Source organism: Sapajus apella, unplaced genomic scaffold (genome assembly GCF_009761245.1).
Source record: "Sapajus apella isolate SASKATOON/1434 unplaced genomic scaffold, GSC_monkey_1.0 scaffold6, whole genome shotgun sequence".
Lineage (NCBI taxonomy): Eukaryota > Metazoa > Chordata > Mammalia > Primates > Cebidae > Sapajus > Sapajus apella.
The window spans coordinates 64,692,047-64,718,385 of NW_022436946.1; the positions used below are offsets into that span (position 1 = coordinate 64,692,047).

The following is a 26,339-nucleotide window of genomic DNA, read 5'->3' on the forward strand; positions in this document are numbered from 1 at the left end:
ATTAAGTTTAAATTGGCTGATTTTGTTGCTTTTCTCTTATTAGCAGTCCTTTATTTAAAAAATCAGTTAGTTCATTCTGACCTTCAAAGAAATCAAAGTTTGAGCAAGAACTGCTATAGAAGGTATAGACCCAGACAATGACACTGTATGCATTTGTGAGTTACTTCACTCACCCAAAACCATCAGCACGAAACAGCGGTTTGCAGATTTAAGTGTAGTTATGTCACATTCCAATGTGTTCAGCACTATAAAACAGCTTTGGATCTAAATAGGAGTTTTCTATTATTCTTTCTCACTTCTCATGTTATTTCCTTCCTCAAATAAAACAAGTTTTGCATTTTATCAAAGTTAAGCAGCTTTGAAGAAACAAACAAAAAACAAAGGTGGTTACATTACGGAGAAGCAGCTGATCCTGTCACTGGAGAAAAATTGAAGCAAATCCAAAAAGAAATAGAAGAACAGGAGACACTTCTTCAAGGATATCAACAGGTATGACAATTCTTAACCACATGGCAAATTTACTCTTGATCTTTTATTTATAAAAATAAGCCAGGCCAGGTGTGGTGGCTCATGCCTGCAATCCCAGCACTTTGGGAGGATGAGGCAGGCGGATCACCTGAGGTCAGGAGTTCAACATCAGCCTGACCAACATGGTGAAACCCCATCTCTACTAAAAATAAAAATAAAAAAATTAACTGGGCATGGTGGAGCACGCCTGTCATCCCAGCTACTGAGGAGGCTGAGGCAAAAGAAGCACTTGAACCTAGAAGGCAGAGGTTGCAGTAAGCCGAGTTCACATCACTTCACTCCAGCCTGAGTGACATAATGAGACTTCATCTAAAAAAAAAATAAAGCATATTAAAATATTTCTGTGCTTATTTAACAGATAATGAGAAATCTGGCAAATATGAGGGAGTAATAATTTGACTAATCTATTTATTTCTTATGAGTAGAATTAAACATTAAAAGCATGGGTTCTGGATTGGAAAAATCTGATTTTGAGTATTAGCTCTACCACTTGCTGTATGCCTTGGGTATCACTTAACCTTTCTAATCCAGTTTCTTCATCTGTGAAGTGGGGGTAATAATATAGAGGATCCCCAACTTCCAGTGGTTTAACTTAACAAAGTTTTAACTTTTATGATGGGCTTATCAGGATGTAACCTCATCAAAAGTTTTACTTACTATTTTTCGACTTTACAATGGGTTCATCAGGGTATTAAGTGCATTTTCAACTTAGAACATTTTTTACTTACTTTGGGCTTATTGGAATATAGCCATTTGAGGGGCAAGCAAGTTGAGGACCATCTGTAGTAGCACTCTTAGTGTGGCACACAACAATCAATCAATGAGTGTTACGTGTTATTATTTTTAATAGTCAATTTCTTAGAAACTGTCCTATCTTAGTTTTCTGTAATGGCTCTTCACTAGATAATATTGATGGATTTTGTTACTATATTCAGAAATATGAATCTGAAATTAATTGCTATTTGAAATTAATTAATTAATTAATTAATTAATGCCCTGAGGGTAAAAAATTTTTGAATTTAATGTGAGAAGATCTGTGTGTCCTACAGAGGCAGATGGTTGCAATGTATGATGGCATCTTAGTGTTGTTAGCCTGACAGCCAGGACAGGTTTAGTGATCTTCATCATAAGACTTTATCTTTGTTCTGTGCCTCCCACACCTATTTTTTCTTACTTCTCTCTCTTCTTGTCTTTCATTACATTCTTCTCTTTTGACAACTATAACTTGAACCTTGAGCCTTAGTAGCATGCATTATCACCCAGGATCATCAGCAAAACCATTGCCACATCAGTGATTACAATGTTTGTTGTAACTGAATTGGAATGATTTTGCAGGACACACTGCCCTCAGTTACTAGGAAGCATTCAAACTCTTCTGCCAGTTTGATCTTGCCATTAAAATACAGGGGTTTTAAATAAAATTTAACAGTCCCATAAAGTGTGCCAACCAACCCCTCCAACAAGGACAACACAAAATTTATGTGTCTAAATAGTAGAGGATGTTCATTAATTCTGCAGGTATTTAAGCACAGACTGTCTACCAGGCACAATTCCAGACATGATAAAACAGTCTATAGTTTGCATTAGATCCTCAAAAGCCCTTGGTTTGCATCTGAGTTTTAATTTTAAAAAGGTTAATAAGCCAGGAGGGCATCGAAGTGCAGATTGGCACCTTCTCCTCTCCCTCTGATCTCAACTAGTTGAGTCACTCTTTATCTCAAGCCTGTGGTGTACTGGATCTGTCCTCTGTTCTGCCTTGTCCTGACAACTTTCGGAAACACCGGTCGTTAACTCCCTGGTTAAGGTCAGTATCAGATAAAAGCATGAACCACCCCTAAGTACATCTGATTGCCTCATCACTAGAAGCCAGACTTGCAGAATCTTCCTCCAGGAGTGATTTTTTTTTTTTTTTCCCCTCTCAGACCAGAAACAGAAAAGAATGTAAAGGGTTTCACTGGGTCTTTCCACCAGTGTCCACACAGTCAGGATGTGGCGATTTCTTCAGCCATTCTCCCACTTGACACTTAAAAATGCAGTGCATTAAACTGACCTTAGGCCCTTTGGCTTTGGGAATTTTTGCAAATTAATTTTTCAAGCAGACATTTTAAACATTCTGGAAAGAACTGTTTTTAGACACCAAGTTTTCATCTGAGACAATATAAAAAGTTTAAGAAAGATTTTACATACTCAAAAGCTAAAGAGACTTAAAAGGCCGTTTAAAGGATTACTGTATTATAAGTACATATAATATGTAAGTACTGATGACTTTTAACTAAAATGCAATTTTCTGGCTTTAAAAAGGAAAATGAACGATTATATAATCAAGTAAAAGATCTCCAAGAACAAAACAAGAAAAATGAGGAGCGAATGTTTAAGGAAAATCAGAGTTTATTCAGCGAGGTAGCTTCCTTAAAGTAAGTCCTTTTGAAGTTCTTAAAACCAAGTATACTTAGACTATGTCTAAGCATGTTCTTATTCTGTTAATAATACATTTATTTTTACTTAGACATTGTAAAATTTTATTTTTATTTGTACACTCATTTCCAGTTTATGTATTTAATATTCAATGGATTTTTCTTTTGGTGTTAGATGGCTAGCACCATCTAACTATAAAATACTTTATAGTATTTTCAGCATATTCATATTTGAATTTATATGAGTTTATGTTCATAAGCGATTTAAACGTCAGTTTCAGACAATTAAATATACAGTATTCCTCTTCATTAGTCATTAAGAATGAGATAATTAACCATATCCCAAGGAACCATGTGAGTAATAATCCTAAAATAGAAAGGTCATACAGTATCACTTATGATCTTAGGTCAGGTTCCATAGAAGCAGAGCCTGAGATGGTGGAGGTCCTTGTGGAGATGATACACTGAAGGCTAACACTCAAGAGAAGGGAGCAGGGGAAGCAGGATCGGGGAGGTAGGGGGAGGGCAGGTAATGATCTCAGCTGGAGACTGGCCTGATTCTCCTCCCACCAAGAAGCTCTGGAGAATAGATTGTACCAGAGTTGGTTCCTGCTTGAGTCATGCAGGCAGCCTCGGTCACTGGCTGGAGTATAGCATGGAAGGGAGTGGGGGCTGCCCTTTATGCCAGCATACAGGGACTGCTGTTTAAAGGAGCACTTGTGAGTTCTTTTCAGCCAGCACTCATCACAGCAAGATAATGGAGCACCAGCATCTACTTAGGAATCATGTTTCAAACTATAAGGTCTTTAGGAAGTTACTGCATCCAACTTTAACATATTATGTGAAAAGGCCAAGCCCATGAACATGGACAAGCTGAGATACTGTCTTCTTTTAGAAAATAACCACTATTTGTATGTCCTTTTATATAAACACCTAATTGCTCAGAAAAGACTGTTACCAGAAATTTCTTTGACCCATGAATATCATGAATGTTAACCAAATTTATTTATATACTTCTCCCCTTTTCTTTTTTGAGACAGAGTCTTACTCTGTCACCCAGGCTGGAGTGGCAGGATCTCAGCTCATTGCAGCCTCCGCCTCCCTGGTTCAAGTGATTCTCCTGCTCAGCTTCCCTGGTAGCTGGGACTACAGGTGCATGCCACCACACGCAGCTAATTTTTATATTTTTAGTAGAGATAGGGTTTCACCATGTTGGCCAGGCTGGTCTTAAACTCCTGACTTCAAGTGATCCGCCTGTCTCGGCCTCCCAAAGAGGCACCGTGCCCGACCACTTCTCCCCCTTTTTTTGGTTATATAACGTAGGGGCCTGAGAGGCAGGGCTGCTAAAAATATCTCATACTGGTCTTTCATGCAAAATAGAAAAAGGCACACTTGGTAGCAGACAAAGCCAGCAGCTGCACAGGTTACCAAGCAGAGAGCACCATTATATGTGTATATTTACATATATATATACACACACATACACACAGTTATGAGAGGCAATATATATGTACATATTGCCTCTCTATAGATATACACTATATATATACATACACACACACACACACACACACACACACCATATATACACACACACCTGTGTATGGGGTGTGTGTGTGTGTGTGTGTGTAGCATATATCTATAGAGAGATAAGCAATATGTACATAAATATATAGCCTCTTTCTTCTGGTAGGTTGGTAAATGTAGCCCTAGGCCACGTGTGATAATCTGCACAGTTGTAATGCATGAATACATTTACTTCTGCTTTGTTTTCCCAGAAGCTTCAGTAAAGTTATTTTAAAATATCTTACATTACTCAGCTTCTAAAAGAAGATCTATCCCAGGATCCAAAACTGAAGCTCTAAGTTAGCTTTCAGAATGAAATAAATGGTTTCTTTAGTACATTAGGGTTAGATAATCTTATATGGAATGTGAAACTCCTTGTATATTATCTCTGGAATAACAGGAAAATTGAATCTTAGGCCAAATATTAGGCTGTGTTTGGTTTTGTTTGTTTCCATGTATGAGACTGGCAACTCTCAGAGAAGATTCTAGAACAATATGACAAGGAGTACGTTAACAACCCCACAGGAAAAATGCAGCGCATCTTTGTGGGCCATTAATTTTTTTTCTTTGAGAATTGGGAAGAAATATTTGTATATTATAAATAAACCAATAATCTTGGGTTTCATTTCTTTTAGAATAAGCATTTCCCTTAAAGTATATTTCTCTTTTAGTATATTTGTACAGTATATTAATCTTTAGATTAAATAAAAATTTTACCTTCATTTATGCATATAGTTTCAATGTATGTTAGTTTTTAATTTTTAAGAATTGCATATTTTCTACTGAAAGTAGCACCTGGTAAGAAAGAAAACAACTTTTTATTTTCAAAATAAATCAGAGAACAGATGCACAAAAGTCGCTTTCTGTCTCAAGTAGTTGAAGATCCAGAGCCCATCAGAAACCAGAATTTTACAGATCTGTTAGCAGAACTACGGATGGCACAGGTAAGTTGCATAAAGATTTTAATATTAGGGATAATAAAGGTTTTTTTAAGTAAAAATCCCCATGTTAATTTATAAAAACTGTAAGTTTCATACCATTTAAAAATTAGGGAGAAATAGATTAGCATGTAGTATACACATGACCTAAGTATAGGGGAAACAATGTAATACTGGTTTTAGATGTCATTGTCTTTATGATTCAGCCTCATCAGGCGTTTATCACATTTAATCAGGCTTATTTATCATGGAGCCATATTAGAGGCATGCTTTTATTTAGGATATGTATACCTTATTTCAAACAAATTCCTTATTCAAAAGCATGCAGCCTAAATAGTGTAATTTGGAGATAATTGTTTACTTTTAAAAGTTAGTAGCTTTCTACCTGTCTTCTGAAGTAGACTGTGCCCTTCTAGAGAGCAGAGACTGTATCTTACAAATATTTATATCCCACATATTTAACATAAAGTTGAAATGCAGTGCTGCTTAATCTTTTTTATGTTTATTAAATTATAAAGAATATGGCCTAGAGTTTTCCAAAGCAGTATTTATCAGTAAGAGGAGTCTGGGAATTTAGGGCAGGATAGTTCTATTTTAAGCAGTAGTAATTCATATACTGCGTGATTTTTACTGCCCCAAGAACTACGTGTTCATACTACCCACCAGTCATTGTAAAAGTTAAAATCACTCTGCCACATTTCCAAACATGGCCTGTAGATGACAGTTACTTCTTCCCATCACTCCCTTTGAGAATCGTAGCACTAAATTAAAAAGCCCTCCCAATCTATTTCAATGATTATGTAAATTAGAAAAATTTCAGTTAATTTTTAATAAGAAATTTACCACACAAAGTTAGGTTACATAGAAATAGAACCATAGTTAATAAATGTTTAATAGGGTTTTGTAGTATAAGAAATGCAGCTTTACATATGAATCCATTACAGGTAATTTCCTTTGGATGCATGTGTATATAGCTAGGAAGATAGGTGAAAAGGTGAATGAATGATTGGATGACACCCTCCCCACCCCCGCTACCAATGGACCTTAAAAATTAGCAAGCTAAAACAAGTTAATATTACCATATTTTATGAAGGCTTGGGGGAACAAAGTAAGTTTTCAAGCATAGCATTAGCATTAGTTCCAAAGGCGGTTGTTTTTACCTTTTAAAAGTTCTGTTTTGAACATATTTTAATGATAGAAAATTTGAAAACTACCAGTAACAACACCAAAAGATACTGGAAAAAAATAATAAATACCATGTAAGTGGATAACCATGCTCTCAAGAAAGAAAGGGAAATCTTTAGGAGCCAAAAGAAAGGAGGGATAAAAAAACAGCAGTAAGTTTAATAACCAAGAGGCCTGAACTATTTTGCTTGTTTGTTTGTTTTTCGGTTTGTTTTTTTTTGTTGGTTGTTTTTTTGTGATGGAGTTTCACTTTTGTTGCCCAGGCTGGAGTGCAGTGGTGCGATCTTGGCCTACACATCCTCTGCCTCCCGGGTTGAAGAGATTCTTCTGCCTCAGCCTCCCGAGTAGCTGGCATTACAGGCATGCACCACCACACCCAGCTAATTTTGTATTTTTAGTAGAAACAGGGTTTCTCCATCATGGTCAGGCTGGTCTTGAACTCCTGATCTCAGGTGATCTGCTCGCCTAGGCCTCCCAAAGTGCTGGGATTACAGGCGTGACCCACCACAACCGCCTGAGGCTTGAGCTTTAACAGCAAAGTGTAGACGGGATAACCTTAATGGACCACATCTTTCACTAACATAGTGAATTAGGAAAAAAGAAGCTGAGATGTCAAGAAAGCTTTTCTGTCTTATCTTGGTCTCTGGGTGGGGAGAGAAAACAAGTCTCATCTGCACATACTTTACTGGTTGTTCAATGTAAGTATTACCTCTTCTGCCACATTTGTGTTTAGTATTTGAATTGACACTACCCTGCAATGCTCAAAAACTAAAAAAAATAACAAACAGTAGTTCTGAGTCAGTGATAACCTCTGGTAGATTTAGAAGAAACAAATGCAAAACAATTCTTAGAGGTATACACCTTTTAACCCATCCCACACAATATTCCCACAGATAAAATCCAGCTGATGATCTGCTCACAATGCAAAATTACAAAATCTAGAGAAGCAGCCCACCATCAACAGGCAAGAGTTGCTTCAGCAGGATTAGAACTCCAATAGAATTATTGAATAGAGACTATAAAATAAATAGACTTAAAGTGCTTAAATATCCTAAATAAATGAGAAAGTATGCAAAAAGAACAAAACAGGCCAGGCAAATTCAAAATAATATTAACCACAGCTCTGGGAATGAAATATAATGCCAGAAATTAAGAAGTAAGTAGAATTAAATAGGTAATCATAAACAACTAAGAAAAACATTAAACTGAAATAAGCAATTTAAGGGAACTCAGAGTGAAACACAGCAAAATAGAAAAATGTAAAATATCAGAAATATTAAGAAATATGAGATGCCCTAATGCATATTTAAATATTTTTAATAGGTAATGGCTGAGGATTCTCTAGAAGTGATAAAAGATGAATTCTCAAATTTAGGAAGCACATTAAGTCCCACTCAACATAAATGAGTAAAAATCCACATCTACTCCCATCATGATGAAGCTGCCAAAGTCAGGGAAGCCTAAAAGAAATCGGGGGTCGGCGGGGAAAGGTGCTAGTTTAAGATAATAGTAAAAATTATTTGGGAAGTTTTTTGTGCCCATACTGCAAGATAGAATATAAACATACCTTTATTTTCATTTACTTTGGTACTCTTAAATAGTTTTAGAGCAAAAATTATACTGGGACAAATCTACAAAATAATCTTGTCAAGTATATTTGTGTATAGTCTACTTTATACCTTAAAAATTAGTACCGATTGGTATATTCTTAAGATGTCTGTTGGTTTTAAAGTATGGGTGGAAGTGTAATAAAAGGTAAGTTCCTGAGCCCTTTCCTTTAGTATACCAGGGTTGGGAGGAGAATGGGGCTGACTTCAACTCATTTATTCAGACAGCCTTTATTGAACACCTGCCATGCACCAGGCACTCATCCAAGCATTGGAAATACAGTAGATAAATAAGACAGACACAGATTTTGCTCACCAGAAAACATATGTTCTAGAGAAGAAGACAGACAACAGATACACAAATAATTACAGATAGATGTGCTTTTAAGAAAATGAAAACAGAATAATGATAATGGGTGATGAGTTAGAGGTAAGGCAGCATTTAATAGTGTCGACAGGAAAGCTCTGAGAAAGAGATGTTTGAGTTGAGAGCTGAAGAATACGAACAGCCAACTGTGCAAATATTGAGACTTCAAGCCTGAGGGAAGAGCAAATGCAAAAGCCCTGAGCTTGTTACCTTCCAGAAGCCAGAGGCCTTTGAAGTGTGAGTAGGTAAAGATAAAAGTGGCAGAAGCTTCTCTGAATGTCTGCATAGTAACTTAGGAGAGAGGAAAAGTACTTGCCAGATAAAAACCTCTGGCCCACAGGTTTAACATGGGGCATACTTGGCCTTCTTGAAGGTGGGCATTTTCTGTCCCTGGAAATATGCAAGCCTAGAGTGGACATCCATTTAAGCATTGATTGCATAATTGAACTCAAGATGTTTACAGTTCTTTGAATTCCAAAATACTATAATTCCATGAAGTAGACACTGATAGGGAACATTTCTAAATTGATAGAACTAATTAAGCAAAAGGTTTTTGCAGAAAGAGTATTCAGCAACTTTTAGATCAGTGTTAGTTTCAGTGTTCTTCTGAAAGGACATCTACAGAAGATTAAACAATGAAATGATGCAGTTAAATCTATGATACAGCTAGAAACTAAGATTATACAATGCTTTACAAATGCTCTTATTTTCTAAGAGTGAATTTTTTTTCCCCCATTTATTTATTTTATTGCATTTTAGGTTTTGGGGTACATGTGAAGAACATGCAAAATTGTTGCATAGGAACACACGTGGCAGTGTGATTTGCTGCCTTCCTCCCCATCACCTACATCTGGCATTTCTCCCCTTGCTATCTCTCCCCAGCTCCACACCCCCCACCGTCCCTCCCCTATTTCCCCCCAACTGACCCCAGTGTGTAGTGCTCCCCTCCCTGTGTCCATGTGTTCTCATTGTTCAACACCCGCCTATGAGTGAGAACATGCGGTGTTTGATCATCTGCTCTTCTGTCAGTTTGCTGAGAATGATGGTTTCCAGGTTCATCCATGTCCCTACAAAGGACCCAAACTCATCGTTTTCGATCGCTGCATAATATTCCATGGTGTATATGTGCCACATTTTCCCTATCCAGTCTATCGTCGATGGGCATTTGGGTTGGTTCCAGGTCTTTGCTATTGTAAACAGTGCTGCAATGAACATTCATGTACACGTGTCCTTATAGTAGAACGATTTGTAATCCTTTGGATATATACCCAGTAATGGGATTGCTGGGTCAAAGGGAATTTCTATATATCTAGGTCCTTGGGGAATCGCCACACTGTCTTCCACAATGGTTGAACTAATTTACACTCCCACCAACAGTGCAAAAGTGTTCCTATTTCTCCACATCCTCACCAGCATCTGTTGTCTCCAGATTTTTTAATGTTCGCCATTCTTACCGGCGTGAGATGGTATCTCAATGTAGTTTTGATTTGCATTTCTCTGATGACCAGTGATGATGAGCATTTTTTCATATGTTTGTTGGCCTCACGTATGTCTTCTTTTGTAAAGTGTCTGTTCATATCCTTTGCCCACTTTTGAATGGGCTTGTTAGTTTTTTTCTTGTAAATCCGCTTTAATTCTTTGTAAATTTTGGATATCAGCCCTTTGTCAGATGGGTAAACTGCAAAAATTTTTTCCCAATCTGTTGGTTGCCGATTGACTCTTATGATTGTTTCTTTTGCTGTGCAGAAGCTGTGGAGTTTGATTAGGTCCCATTTGTCTATTTTGGCTTTTGTTGTCAATGCTTTTGGTGTTTTGGTCATGAAGTCCTTGCCTACACCTATGTCCTGAATGGTTTTGCCTAGATTTTCTTCTAGGGTTTTTATGGTGTTAGGTCTTATGTTTAAGTCTTTAATCCATCTGGAGTTAATTTTAGTGTAAGGTGTCAGGAAGGGGTCCAGTTTCTGCTTTCTGCACATGGCTAGCCAGCTTTCCCAGCACCATTTATTGAACAGGGAATCCTTTCCCCATTGCTTGTTTTTGTCTGGTTTGTCAAAGATCAGATGGTTGTAGATATGTTGTGTTGCCTCCGAGACCTCTGTTCTGTTCCATTGGTCTATATCTCTGTTTTGGTAGCAGTACCATGCTGTTTTGATTACTGTAGCCTTGTAGTATAGTTTGAAGTCTGGTAGTGTGATGCCCCCCGCTTTGTTCTTTTTGCTTAGAATTGACTTGGCTATGCGGGCTCTCTTTTGGTTCCATATGAAGTTTAAGGTGGTTTTTTTCCAGTTCTGCGAAGAAGGTCATTGGTAGCTTGATGGGGATAGTATTGAATCTGTAAATTACTTTGGGCAGTATGGCCATTTTCATGATATTGATTCTTCCTAACCATGAACATGGAATGTTTCTCCATCTGTTTGTGTCCTCTCTTATTTCGTTGAGCAGTGGCTTCTAGTTCTCCTTGAAGAGGTCCTTTACATTCCTTGTTAGTTGTATTCCTAGGTATTTTATTCTCTTTGTGGCAATTGTGAATGGAAGTTTGTTCTTGATTTGGCTCTCTTTAAGTCTGTTATTGGTGTATAGGAATGCATGTGATTTTTGCACATTGATTTTGTATCCTGAGACTTTGCTGAACTTGCTTATCAGTTTCAGGAGCTTTGGGGCTGAGACGATGGGGTCTTCTAGATATTCAATCATGTCGTCTGCAAATAGAGACAATTTGACTTCCTCCTTTCCTATTTGAATGCCTTTTATTTCTTTTTCTTGCCTGATTGCTCTGGCTAGAACTTCTAATACTATATTGAATAGCAGTGGTGAGAGCGGGCATTCTTGTCTGGTGCCACATTTCAAGGGGAATGCTTCCAGTTTTTGCCCATTCAGTATGATATTGGCTGTTGGTTTGTCATAAATAGCTTTTATTATTTTGAGATACGTTCCATTGATACCTAGCTTATTGAGTGTTTTTAGCATAAAGGGCTGTTAAATTTTGTCAAAGGCCTTCTCTGCATCAATTGAGATAATCATGTGGTTTTTGTCTTTGGTTCTGTTTATGTGGTGAATTATGTTTACAGACTTGCGTATGTTGAACCAGCCTTGCATCCCCGGGATGAAGCCTACTTGATCATGGTGGATAAGCTTTTTGATGTGCTGTTGCAATCGGCTTGTCAGTATTTTATTGAAGATTTTTGCATCTATGTTCATCATGGATATTGGCCTGTAGTTTTCTTTTCTTGTTGAGTCTCTGCCGGGTTTTGGAATCAGGATGATGTTGGTGTCATAAAATGATTTGGGAAGAATTCCCTCTTTTTGTATTGTTTGGAATAGTTTCAGAAGGAATGGTACCAGCTCCTCTTTGTATGTCTGGTAGAATTCAGCTGTGAACCCATCTGGACCTGGGCTTTTTTGGGGTGGTAAGCTCTAATTGCTGCCTCAACTTCAGACCTTGTTATGGGTCTGTTCAGGGTTTCGGCTTCTTCCTGGTTTAGGCTTGGCAGGAGGCAAGTGTCCAGGAATTTATCCATTTCTTTCAGGTTTATTAGTTTGTGTGCATAGAGTTGTTTGTAATAGTCTCTGATGATGGTTTGAATTTCTGTGGAATCTGTGGTGATATCCCCTTTATCGTTTTTTATTGCATCAATTTGGTTATTCTCTCTTTTCTTTTTTATTAATCTGGCTAGTGGTCTGTCTATTTTGTTGATCTTTTCAAAAAACCAGCTCCTGGATTTATTGATTTTTTGAAGGGTTTTTTGTGTCTCTATCTCCTTCAGTTCTGCTCTGATCTTAGCTATTTCTTGTCTTCTGCTAGACTTTGAGGTTTTTTGATCTTGCTCCTCTAGCTCTTTCAGTTTTGACGATAGGGTGTCAATTTTTGATCTCTCCTTGCTTCTCATGTGGGCACTTCTTGCTATATATTTTCCTCTAGAGACTGCTTTAAATGTGTCCCAGAGATTCTGGTATGTTGTGTCTTCATTCTCGTTGGTTTCGAAGAACATCTTTATTTCTGTCTTCATTTCATTGTTTATCCAGTCAACATTCAAGAGCAAGTTGTTCAGTTTCCATGAAGCTGTGCGGTTCTGGGTTAGTTTTTGAATTCTGAGTTCTAACTTGATTGCACTGTGGTCTGAGAGACTGTTTGTTTCAATTTCCATTCTTTTGCATTTGCTGAGGAGTGATTTACTCCCAATAATGTGGTCAATTTTAGAGTAGGTGTGATGTGGTGCTGAGAAGAATGTATATTCTGTGGCTTTGGGGTGGAGAGTTCTGTAAATGTCTATTAGGTTTGCTTGGTCCAGGTCTGAGTTCAAGTCCTGGATATCCTTGTTAATTTTCTGTCTGGTTGATCTGTCTAATGTTGACAATGGGGTGTTCAAGTCTCCCACTATTATTGTGTGGGAGTCTATGTCTCTTTGTAAGTCATTAAGAACTTGCCTTATGTATCTAGGTGCTCCTGTATTGGGTGCATATATATTTAGGATCGTTAGCTCTTCTTGTTGCATTGATTCTTTTACCATTATGTAATGTCCCTCTTTGTCTCTTATGATCTTTGTTGCTTTAAAGTCTAATTTATCAGAGATGAGAATTGCAACGCCTGCTTTTTTTTGCTCTCCATTTGCTTGGTAAATCTTCCTCCATCCCTTTATTTTGAGCCTTTGTGTATCCTTGCATGTGAGATGGGTTTCCTGGATACAGCACACCGATGGGTTTTGTCTTTTGATCCAATTTGCCAGTCTGTGTCTTTTGATTGGGGCATTTAGTCCATTTACATTTAGGGTTAATATTGTTATGTGTGAATTTGATACTGCCATTTTGGTGCTAGCTGGGTGTTTTGCCCTTTAGTCGAGCTGGTACTTGTTGTTCCTTTATATGTATAGAGCCTCTTTCAGGAGCTCTTGTAGAGCTGGCCTGGTGGTGACGAAATCTCTGAGTACTTGCATGTTCCCAAAGGATTTTATTTTTCCTTCACTTATGAAGCTTAGTTTGGCTAGATAGGAGATTCTGGGTTGAAAGTTCTTTTCTTTAAGGATGTTGAATATTGGCCCCCATTCTCTTCCGGCTTGTAGGGTTTCTGCAGAGAGATCTGCTGTGAGTCTGATGGGCTTCCCTTTATGGGTAACCCGACCTTTCTGTCTGGCTGCCCTTAGTATTTTCTCCTTCATTTCGACCCTGGTGAATCTGACAATTATGTGCCTTGGGGTTGCTCTTCTTGACGAATATCTTTGTGGTGTTCTCTCTATTTCCTGGACTTGAATGTTTGCCTGCCTTGCTAGGTTGGGGAAGTTTTCCTGGATAATATCCTGAAGAGTATTTTCCAGCTTGAATTCATTCTGTTCGTCACATTCGGGTATGCCTATGAAACGTAGATTAGGTCTTTTCACATAGTCCCACATTTCTTGGAGACTTTGTTCATTCCTTTTTACCCTTTTTTCTCCAGTCTTGCCTTCCCGTTTTATTTCATTGAGTTGATCTTCGACCTCTGATATCCTTTCTTCTGCTTGGTCCATTCGGCTGTTGATACTTGTGCATGCTTCACGAAGTTCTCATGTTGCGTTTTTCAGCTCCATCAATTCACTTATATTCCTTTCTATTTTGTCTATTCTCGTTAGCATTTCGTCAAATCTTTTTTCAACGTTCTTAGTTTCTTTGCATTTGGTTAGAACATGTTCTTTAAGTTCACAGAAGTTTCTTACTACCCACCTTCTCAAGTCTGATTCTGTCATTTCATCACACTCGTTCTCCATCCAACCTTGTTCCCTTGCTGGTGAGGAGTTGTGATTCCTTTTAGGAGGAGAGGTGTTCTGGTTTCGGGTGTTTTCATCCTTTTTGTGCTGGTTTCTTCCCATCTTTAAGGATTTATCCACCTGTCGACTTTGTAGTTGCTGGCTTTCAGATTGGGTCTCAAATCTTTCAGATTGACGTTCTGTTTGTTGATAATGAGGTTATTTCTGTTTCTTGGTTTTCCTTCTGACAGTCTGGCCCCCCTGCCGTAGGTCTGCTGAGGTTCACTCCAGGCCCTGCTTGCCTGGGGTTCACCTGCAGCAGCTGCTGAACAGCAAGGGTTGTTACCAATTTTCTTCTTCTGCTATCTTTGTCCCAGAAGGATACCCGCCTAGTGTCAATCTGATCTCTCTTTTATGAGGTGTCTTTTTGGATATATAGGGGTCAGGGAGCTGCTTGAGGAGACGTTCTCTTCTTTACAGGAGCTCAAATGGTGAGCTGAGAGCTCTGTTGTTGTTCATTCAGAGCTGCTGGGCAGGTACTTTTAGGTCTGCTGCAGCAGAACTCATAAACTGCTTTTTGTTCCCAGGTGCTGTGTCTCAGGGATTTAGGGCTTTATTTATGAGTTTCCATTATGCTGCTGCCTTCTTTTTTTTTTTTTTTTTCCCTTCAGACCTGCCCAGCCCAGCAAGGAGGCAGCCTAGTCACTGTCGGCCTATAGCAACTTTGCTTAGCTGCTGTGGGCTCCGCCCCGCTGACGAGTGAACTTCTCTGCGGTCCTGTTTATATGGGTGTAGTTAGAACTGCTTTGGCGATGGTGGCCTGCCTCTGTTGGGGCGGAGTCTCTGCTGTGGCAGGTTGCCTTGGCAACAGCGGGCTGCCTCAGCAATGACGGGTTGCCTTGGCAACGGCGGGCTGCCTCGGTAATGGCGGACGCCCCTCCCCCACAGAGCTAGACCCTCCCGGGTTCAGCTGCGCTTGCTGTGAAACTCTCAATCCAGAGTTTCTGGTTGCTGTTCTTTTGTGGGGTGGGACCAGCCGAGCCTGATCGCCTGGCTCCCTGCCTCAGAGCCTTTTTTAAGTTGGTGTTCCAGTCGCCTGTTGAAGAGGCGCCGGGGTCTGTTTTCCCCTGCAGCCACTCACTGCGCTGGCTTAAACAGCGGCACTGAGGTTTGTGGCGCTTTTTTTCCTTTTTTTTGCCCTGGAATCTACTGTCCTGGTTCTCTGCTCAGTCCCCTTTTTGAACTAGCGAATGGGCCACTTCCCGTGGCTCCAATCGCCAGCCTAAAGGGCCCCCGGACCAGTGTATTTTGTAGGGAGAACCGCGGCTCCGGGGCGCCGACAAAGCAGCGGCGCTGGCCGGCTCTGGGCGGCACAGCCGCGCTGGCCGAAACAGCCGCGCTGGTGACCGTGGAGCACCTCTGCCCGGGAATTTCCTAGTCTGTGGGCAGTAAAAACGCGGCGTCCACTCACCCTCTGCGCTTTCACTGGGAGCTGCAATCCTGAGCTGTTCCTAAATGGCCATCTTGGATCGTCTACCTCTAAGAGTGAATTTTAAATTTAAATTGTAAAACGGTTTGCAAGAACTTGTCATTTTGAAACTTAAATACCAAGTTGACTGCTGTTGAGTCCAGTAGTTTCATAAGTTCAGTTTAGTGTGCATTTATCTAATACATGCCATGCACTTATTGCCATAAAGTAAAAAGTTAATATAAATCAGTCTTGGTCCCCATAGAGCCTTCCACCTAATAAAGAGAAGAGGTTGCGTATACATGAATCACTGTCATATGAAACAGTAATAAATGCCATACCAGAGATACACTTGAAGTTTGTGGGAGACAGAAGACGGGATAATCAGGAATAGCTTAGTTTAATTTGAACTGAGCTTTGAAAGATAGTATGATTTGTGTCAAGCATAAGAATGGGGCATAACACTTGGAACTATAGAGAGTAGTATGGAATGTAGTGCATATTGAGAATTCCTTTTTTTTTTTTTTTTTTTTTGAGACGGAGTTTCACTCATGTTACCCAGGCTGGAGTGCAATGGCGCGATCTCAGCTCACCGCAACCTCCTCCTCCTGGGTTCAGGCAATTCTTCTGCCTCAGCCTCCTGAGTAGCTGGGATTACAGGCACGCACAACCATGCCCAGCTGATTTTTTGTATTTTTAGTAGAGACGGGGTTTCACCATGTTGACCAGGATGGTCTCGATCTCTTGACCTCGTGATCCACCCGCCTCGGCCTCCCAAAGTGCTGGAATTACAGGCTTGAGCCACCGCGCCCGGCCAAAAATTCCATTTTTATTTTTTGATGTACCAAGCATTTTTTATACATTTATGATACAAAGTTTGGCAAAATGAAATCCTGCTTTCATGTAAATAGACAATATGTCAGGTGGTAGTGAGTGCTGTGAGAAAAAAATGAAACTGTGTGTCTGGAGGCAAGGATGGGGCTTGCTGTTTCAGTTAGGGTGGTCAGGAAGGCCTTCTGGGGCTTCATGTAAGCAGAAATCATGATAAAGTGAAGGACGAAACTACCTGGCTATCTGGGCCCCAGAGCACTGCAAACAGAAGCGACAGTGCAGACTCATTGAGGTAGGAGTGTTCAAAGAATAGCAAGGAGGTCTTGGGCTAGAATGAAATGGGTAGGGATTTATAGAAGAGGTGATCAGTCATGGGTAAAGCTGTGTTATATGACACTAAAGGGTGAGCAGAAATCCTGATGAAGTGAAAGAGGAAACTCCCTGGCTATCTGGGCCCAGAGCACTGCAAAAAGAAGAGACAGTGCAGACCCATTGAGGTAGGAGTAGTTAAAGAACAACAAGGAGGTCTTGGGCTAGAATGAAATAGGTGGGGATTTATAGAACAGGTGATCAGTCATGGATAAGGCTGGGTTATATGACACTAAACGTCATAGTAAGGACTTTGAGTTAACCCTGCAAGGAGCCAGCGGAGTTTTGTTTTGTCTTGCTTTAAGTTGTGGGATACATGTGCTGAATGTGCAGGTTTGTTCCATAGGTATACATGTGCCATGGTGGTTTGCTGCACCTATCAACATGTCATGTAGGTTTTAAGTCCCACATGCGTTAGGTATTTGTCCTAATGTTCCTCCTCCCCTTGTTTCCCAAGCCACAACAGGCCCCCATGTGTGATGTTCCCCTCCCTGTGTCCAGGCGTTCCCATTGTTCAGCTCCCACTCATGAGTGAGAACATGCAGTGTTTGATTTTCTGTTATTGTGTTAGTTTGTTGAAGATGATGATTTCCAGCTTCATCCATGTCCCTGCAAAGGACATGAACTCATTCTTTTTTATGGCTGCATAGTATTCCATGGTATATATGTGCAACATTTTCTCTTTCCAGTCTATCATTGATTGGTATTTGGGTTGATTCCAAGTCTTTGCTATTGTAAACAGTGCTGCAGTGCTGCAATAAACATACATGTGCATGTGTCTTGTAGTAGAATGATTTATAATTCTTTGGGTATATACCCAGTAGTGGGCTTGCTGGGTCAAATGGTATTTCTAGTTCTAGATCCTTGGGGAATCACTGCAGTATCTTCCACAATGGTTAAACTAATTTACATTCTCACTAACAGTGTAAAAACATTCCTATTTCTCCATATCTCACTGGCATCTATTGTTTCCAGACTTTTTAATGATTGCCATTCTAATGGCATGAGATGGTATCTCATTGTGGTTTTCACTTGCATTTCTCTAATGACCAGTGATGCTGAGCTTTATTTCACATGTTTGTTGGCTGCATAAATGTCTTCTTTTGAGAAGAGTCTGTCCATATCCTTCACCTACTTTTTGATAGGGTGGGTTGGTTGGTTGTTTTTGGTTTTGTTTTTGTTTTTAATTTGTTTAAGTTTCTTGTAGATTCTGGATATTAGCCCTTTGTCAGATGGATAGATTGCAAAAATTTTCTCCCATTCTGTTGGTTGCCTGTTCACTCTGATGATAGTTTGTGTTGCTGAGCAGAAGCTCTTTAATTTAATTAGATCCTATTTGTCAATTTTGGCTTTTGTTACAATAGCTTTTGGTGTTTGAGTCATGAAGTCTTTGCTTATGCCTGTGTCCTGAATGGTATTGCCTAGGTTTTCTTCTAGGGTTTTCATGGTTTTCAGGTCTTACATTTAAGTCTTTAATCCATCTTGAGTTAATTTTTGTACAAGGTGTAAGGAAGGGGTCCAGTTTCTGTTTTCTGCATATGGCTAGCCAGTTTTCCCAGCACATTTATTGAATAGGGAATTATTTCTTCATTGGGAATTATTTCTTCATTGCTTGTTTTTGTCAGCTTTGTCAAAAATCAGATGGTTATAGATATGTGGTGTTATTTCTGGGGCCTCTGTTCTGTATGCCTGTTTTGGTACCAATACCATGCTGTTTTAGTTACCATAGGCTTGTAGTATAGTTTGAAGTCAGGTAGCCTGATGACTCCAGCTTTGTTCTCTTTGCTTGGGATTGTCTTGGCTATATGGGCTCTTTTTAGTTCCATATAAAATTTAAAGTAGTTTTTTCCAGTTCTATGAAGAAAGTCAGTGGTAGCTTGGTGGGAATAGCATTGAATCTGTAAATTACTTTGGACAGTATGGCCATTTTCATGATAAGGATTCTTCCTATCCATGAGCATGGAATGTTTTTCCATTTGTTTGTGTCCTCTCTTATTTCCTTGAGCAGTGATCCTTGAAGAGATCCTTCACATCCCTTGTAAGTTGTATTCCTAGTTATTTTTGTCCTCTTTGTAGCAATTGTAAGTGGGAGTTAACTCATGATATGGCTTTCTGCTTGTCTGTTATTGGTATATAGGAATGCTTGTGATTTTTGCACATTGATTTTTTATCTGAGACTTTGCTGAAGTTACTTATCAGCTTAAGGATTTTTTGGACTGAGTCGATGGGGTTTTCTAAATATACATTATGTCATCCAGAAACAGACAATTTGACTTCCTCTCTTCCTATTCAAATACTCTTTATTCAAATACTCTTCTTCTTGCCTGATTGCTCTCACCAGAACTTCCTATACTATATTCAGTAGGAGTGGTGAGAGATGGCATTCTTGTCTTTTGCTGGTTTTCAAAGGGAATGCTTCCAGCTTTTGTTCATTGAGTATGATATTGGCTATGGGTTTGTCATTGATAGCTCTTACTATTTTGAGTTATGTTCCATCAGTTCCTAGTTTATTGAGTGTTTTTAGCATGAAGCGGTGTTGAATTTTGTTGAAGGCCTTCTCTGCATTTATTAAGATAATCATGTGGTTTTTGTCATTGGTTCTGTTTATGTGATGAATTATGCTTATTGATTTGCGTATGTTTAACCAGCCTTGCATCTCAGGGATGAAGCCAGCTTGATCATGGTGGATAAGCTTTTTGATATGCTACTGGATTCAGTTTGCCAGTATTGTATTGAGAATTTTTGCATTGATGTTCTTCAGGGATATTGGCCTAAATTTTGTTGTTGTTGTATCTCTGCCAGGTTTTGGTATCAGGATGATGCTGGTCTTATGAGTTAGGGAGGAATCTGTGTTTTTCTGTTGTTTGGAATAGTTTCAGAAGGAATGGTACCAGCTTCTCTTTGTACCTCTGGTAGAATTCGGCTGTGAATCTGTCTGGTCCTGGGCTTTTTTCCTTGGTAGGCTATTAATTACTGCCTCAATTTCAGAACTTGTTATTTGTCTATTCAGGGATTCAACTGCTTCCTGGTTTAGTCTTGGGAGGGTGCATGTGTCCAAGAATTTATCTATTTCTTTTAGATTTTTTAGTTTATTTGTGTAGAGGTGTTAATAGTATTCTGTGATGGTAGTTTGTATTCATGTGGGAACAGTGGTGATATCCCCTTTACCATTTTTTATTGTGTCTATTTGATTCTTCTCTCTTATTCATTAGTCTGGCTAGCGGTCTATTTAATCTTTTCAAAAAAAAAAAAAAAACAGCTCCTGGATTCATTGATTTTTTTTTTAAAGGGTTTTATTTGTCTCTGTCTTCTTCTGCTCCGATCTTAGTTATTTCTTGTCTTCTGCTAGCTTTTGAATTTGTTTGCTTTTGCTTCTCTGGGGGGTGTGTGTGTGTGTGTGTGTGTGTGTGTGTGTGTGTAAGATGTTAGGGTGTCGATTTTAGATCTTTCCCACTTTCTAATGTGGTCATTTGATACTATAAATTTGCCTGTAACACTGCTTTAGCTGTGTTTTGAGACAGAGTCTCACTCTGTCACCCAGGCTGGATTGCAGTGGTGTGATCTTGGCTCATTGCAACCTCTGCCTCCCAGGTTCAAGTCATTCTCCTGCCTCAGCCTCCTGAGTAGCTGGAACTACAGTTGCATGCCACCACACCAAGCTAATTTTTGTATTTTTAATAGAGACAGCGTTTCACTATGTTCGCCAGACTGGTCGCAAACTCCTAACTTCAGGTGATCTGCCTGCCTCAGCCTCCCAAAGTGCTGGGATTACAGGTGTGAGCTACTGCACTCAGCCAGCAGAGAGTTTTTGATGGAGAATGACATTAACTGACCCTACAACAATCCCTATGGCTGCTGCGAGAATAGACTGTAGGGGCCAGAGGTAGAAGAGGCATACTAGTTGTTAAGAGCTTATTATTGTAATGCAAGCAAGAGAATTAGTGGGTCTTCAATATGGTTAGTATATGAAAGAAGTTTGAACAATAGATTAAAAGGTCTTTAATGCAATACCGAGATGATTAGAACTGATTCAAATAGGCTATCAGAAGACATGAAAAAATTCTGGGGTGGGGCAGGTGGTAGTAATAACATCAGAGCTAAAATTTTGAGAAAATATTTTGCAGCAGTATTCATGATGCATTGGGTGAAAGAAAGACTATGCCACAATTTATTGTGGTTGGAAAAACCTTGCTTTAATATTTCTTTGAATATCAAGAAAGAAAAAAACAGTTTATTGGAAGACATCAAAAGACTGAAACAAGACAAACAAGCTCTTGAAGTAGACTTGGAAAAAATGAAGAAAGAGAGGGACCAAGCCAAAGATCAGATTGCTTATGTCACAGGTAAAACACTGAACTGAAATCGTGTACCTTTATAATCATAACTGTTCTAATGTTGAATTTAAGTAATAGAAATTGAATGGTATAATCAAAATGCTATTCCTTGAAGTATATTATAATTTTAGAAATGTTTCTTAAAATTAGTCATTAAAAGATGTGTGAATCTAATTGGGTTTAACAGGAATAATTGCAAGAGGAGAGAAAAGATTTTGGATTCATGGCATTTATGTTTGGTTGTTCACCTGTGTCATCCTACCTAGACTGTGACCTTCTTGAGGGCAAGGCCTGTCTTCTTTTCCCTGGGTCTGAAACTTGGTAGGCTGTTTAGTATTTGCCAAGTGAATAAATAATAGTGCACTGGGTTTTATAAAGAGCACATAGATAACTGTGGCATGGTCCGTACCACAAAAACCAAGGGGAGTAAGATAAGAAAACAGAAAACTGTAATGTAAGGAAAAAATTACAAACATAAGAGGAATTGGGATACCAAATGCGGGTTTTGTTACAGAGTGGCATTTGAGCTGGGCCTTTATGGGTAGTAATATTTGAAGGTGAAGGGATAGAGAAAGGCTGCACAAGTATATCCCATGACTTAGAATGGCAGAACACAGGGATAGAAAGTTAGATTACAGGAGCCCTCATTTGCAAAAGATAGAATCTTTGATCTGCAGTATTATGAGCTTCAGTGTAAGACGTGCTGAGAAATCCATTTTGACCTATTTGTAAGAAAATGACATTTGCTTTCCTTATCTGTAAAATAGAGTAACAACAATAATAGCAGTACCCGTTGTAAAAGTTTGCTGTAGTAGATAATAATAAATTGTAATAAGCGCTCCTGAATGTTTGTCATTGTTACTTTTTAATATAATTATAGACATTCTTCATTTTTATTATTTCTTAAATCCAACATTTATTTTCCCATGGAAACAACTTTTATAATTTTTAAAAGGTCAGTGGGAAACAAGAAATTTATTAAAAATTTCTACATAGCCGACTTTGCTACAAGGTTGATGGTTTGGGTTATAAACACAATCTCTTATTTCCTTTGACTAATAGATTAAGCTATACATTATATTGTGTAAGTCAATTGTTTTATGCTTCTTGTTTCTTCATAATGCTGTCATTAAATGGGCACTGGTTTTCATTTAAAATCTTTTAGTTTATTTTCATATTTTGGAGAACAGCAAGCAGGTTATTGAGTTACTTTATTTTATAGGTGAAAAATTATATGAAATAAAAATTTTAGAAGAAACACATAAACAAGAAATCAGTCGTCTGCAAAAAAGATTACAGTGGTATGCTGAAAATCAGGAACTTCTAGATAAAGATGCGCTTCGGCTTAGAGAAGCAAATGAGGAAATTGAGAAGCTCAAACTTGAGGTAATAGATCATTTCAGAATGTATTTCTTCTCTACATGAATTCTGTTGTCTATAATATCAGTTCTATATAACCTTTTGTCATTGCATCATTACTCTGAACTATTAATTAAGATCACTGGTTTGTTTTTAGATACATAGTCTATTTTAGATTAGACTAAGAATAAATATAAGCTCCTTATCACAGCCTGTCAGGCCCCCGTGGGGTCCAAACCCTGCCTGCCTCTTCAGCATCCTCAGCCACATTGGAGCTCCTCTGATTCTTGAACATGCTGAACTTGTTCCATTTGTTTCCTTTGCCTGGAATACTCTGCCTCAGTTCTTTTTGTGTCTCACTCGTCCTCATTCCTCTTGGCTCAGATTTCTGCTCTCTAGAAAAGACCTTTCCTGACTCCCTTTCCTAATGTAGCTGCCAATCTCCCAACTTCTGGCTCTTTGTTCCTATCCCTTCACTCTGTTTTATTTCCTTCTTAGCCCTTACCACTCTGAAGTTATTTCATTTCCCCTTTGATTTACTTTGTTTATTAGCGTGTCAGCCCTCTCCCTCTACTAGAGCGTAAGCATCTTGGGAGCAGGGACCTAATTTGTCTCATTTGCCCTCCATATCTCCTGCCAGATCTAGGTAGTACCTGGAACATGGGAGGACCCCAAAGAATTTGAGGAATTCATTCCCCAAATTTTGCTGAGGAATTTATAAATGAATGAGTGAACTAACATTATGCCTCCCCTCTGGACTTTTCTGTTACGTTTAAATATGCTTCTTAACATGTTATTTATTTGTTGGCAGATTGAGAAACTGAAAACTGAATCTGGGAATCCATCTATTCAGCAGAAGATACGCTTAAAAGATAAGGCAGCAGATGCCAAAAAAATTCAGGATCTAGAGCGACAAGTATGTGTTCAGGGTAAATTTTCATGAGCATATTTTATGTACAGTGAATTTTGGTTTCTCTTTTGTTTCAGGAGTTCTCACAAGATGGAATCAACCTGGAAATTTTTGTTTTAAAGTATTTACAGTAATAAAAGTAATAGCATCTTTTTTATATACCTACAGCTTTATAATTACAGAATTTTTAGACTAATATGCCTCATTTATACGATGGCAGACCTATTATAAAAGGTAATTTGGTACCCTAGCTCTGTTAGACACCTAGGAAGAAGGAAGTAGAATTTTGAAACTCTGGATATAGAGTTAGGATTTCTCTTCCTGCCCATAGACAGCTAAGAGAGGAGTACAAGAGGGAGATCCCTGAGTTGAGAACATGCTGGTAATGCTTGGGAAATGTTACAAAACACCCTGTAAACAGAATATTCAGCCTCCCAAAGAGGTGGCCGTTATCTTGAGTAAGCTCTTTCTTACTGTTGAGGCTTAGAAATACTCATTTTGTGGTCAGTATGGGAGACCTTTACTAAAGTCATAAAGTGAAACTTATCAGAATAAAGATTTTTTAATTTAAGTATTTGTTTTAGGAGGTAGGATTATTATTTTTTCCTTGTGTTTTTAAAACACTATAATATGGTATTTGTATTCATAACTAAATTTTTTTTTTTTTTTTTTTGAGACGGAGTTTCGCTCTCGTTACCCAGGCTGGAGTGCAATGGCGCCATCACAGCTCACCGCAACCTCCGCCTCCTGGGTTCAGGCAGTTCTCCTGCCTCAGCCTCCAGAGTAGCTGGGATTACAGGCACGTGCCACCATGCCCAGCTGATTTTTTGTATTTTTAGTAGAGACGGGGTTTCACCATGTTGACCAGGATGGTCTCGATCTCTTGACCTTGTGATCCACCCGCCTCAGCCTCCCAAAGTGCTGGGATTACAGGCGTGAGCCACAGCGCCCGGCCCCATAACTAAATATTTTAAAACAAAGTATGAGTTGCCAGACTTGTTCATAAGGGAGCATGATTCCGTAGTCAAGTCATGATACTTAAACATATGGGTATTATTCCATCATAAATCTGAAACTGTGAGGTCATCACTGGGCTGATTATTATCCCAGTTTTATGAGAAGAAGGAAAACTAAGCAAAAAATTAACTTTATTACTTTTACAAGAACTATTTTTATATTAAAAGGTATGACTGAGTAGATTGGTTGAGGGCCAAGAAAGGATCAGCCAAATGTGATATGAAGAACTAGAAATATACGCCAGGCACAGTGGCTCATGCGTGTAATCCCAACACTTCGGGAGGCCGAGGCAGGAGAATTGCTTGAGGCCAGGGGTTTGAGACCAGGCTGGCCAACGTGGTGAAACCCCCTCTCTACTAAAATATAGAAAAATTAGCCAGGCATGGTGTTAGCTGGGCACTGTGACACACACCTGTAATCCTAGCTACTCGGGAGGCGGAGGCAAGAGAATCACTTAAACCGAGGAGATGGAAGTTGGAGTGAGCTGAGATAACGCCACTGCACCTCCTCCTGAGTGATGGAGTGAGATTCCATCTCAAAAAAAAAAAGTAAATAACTAATGATTTAAAAAAAACAACTAGAAATATTCTAAAGTGAGTATAGTTTGGGATTGCTTGGATTTTCTTCAATGCTCAGGATTTAGGTTAGCCAATCTAAAAAGCCATTCAGAAGTGGAAGAGAAAAAAGACCAAAGGAACTACTTTTTTATTAGATGACTTATTTTAAGAGAAATGTAGAATTGAATTCATATTGGCCAGAAATATACCACATTATAAAAGTAACCTCCCTCTTTTATTAATACTTTTATTAAACATTAGTTCATCATCTTAGATTATATTTTTCTAAAATAGTTTTCTAGTAGTTGGATTGCTGCATGCACATTTCAGATCTTATTTAGTTTCCATGAGCATTTCTATGCCAATATTTTAAACTTTAATATGTATATTTTAATCATAGTATATCACAATACATTTAGTATAATTATGGAGCAGTATTCTTAAGTAGACTAATTATAAATAAAATACCTCTTTTTAAATAGAATATAAGTAAAAATGGGGATAATTAGATGCATATTATAATGAAAATATCAGATTGCAATTGTGCTTTTTTTTATTTAGTGGAATATTTTATAGTTTAATTTTCAATGAGTTTAAAAAAATTACTTTGTATACCAGATTGATATTATTGACCAAAGAATAATACTAAAAAGCAAAATTAAAGAAGATACAAATAAAATTTCATTTTTCCCAAAAAAATGTAATATATATTTCAAGATATCAAAACTAGATTGAAAATATTTCTTAAATTTTTAAAATGAATACATTAAAATGTTAAATTCTTTAAAATCTAGTTCTCTTTTTAATATGTGTAGCGTTGGTATGTATACATGTATTTTCATATACGTACAACTAAAGTAACTAATATCAGAGGAAACAAAGCTTTGAATTTTTCAGGTGAAAGAAATTATTATTTGTAGATGGATATATCCCAATTTATGACATATCAGTAAATATGCAAGCAGTTTTCACAAATGGAAATATTTATAATAACTTTCCAAATTATATGCCCTGTAAATACCTAATATGAACAGGATTTTGAACACCAGCAAACCATCTTGCCTTGGGAGTTGAAATCATCATAAAAGCCAACACATACTTACCAAGTCTTCCCTGTATGCTGGGTTCTCTTAAGTTCTTACAAAGATGAAAGTCATTTGATCCTCAGTTGTATC

At 38.4% G+C, this 26,339-nt stretch overlaps 1 protein-coding gene across 4 annotated transcripts in view; it reads left to right on the forward strand.

Annotated features, from left to right (window-relative positions):
* CEP162 (centrosomal protein 162) overlaps positions 1 to 26,339 on the forward strand; it is a 109,501-nt gene that overhangs the window by 49,031 nt on the left and 34,131 nt on the right. For all 4 annotated transcript variants that reach the window (XM_032275347.1, XM_032275348.1, XM_032275349.1 and 1 more), the window contains 6 exons: positions 349 to 489; positions 2,830 to 2,942; positions 5,347 to 5,452; positions 21,204 to 21,330; positions 22,544 to 22,707; positions 23,492 to 23,596. In XM_032275347.1, the coding sequence (XP_032131238.1) occupies positions 349 to 489; positions 2,830 to 2,942; positions 5,347 to 5,452; positions 21,204 to 21,330; positions 22,544 to 22,707; positions 23,492 to 23,596 (756 nt within the window). The remainder of the gene's footprint in view (positions 1 to 348; positions 490 to 2,829; positions 2,943 to 5,346; positions 5,453 to 21,203; positions 21,331 to 22,543; positions 22,708 to 23,491; positions 23,597 to 26,339) is intronic.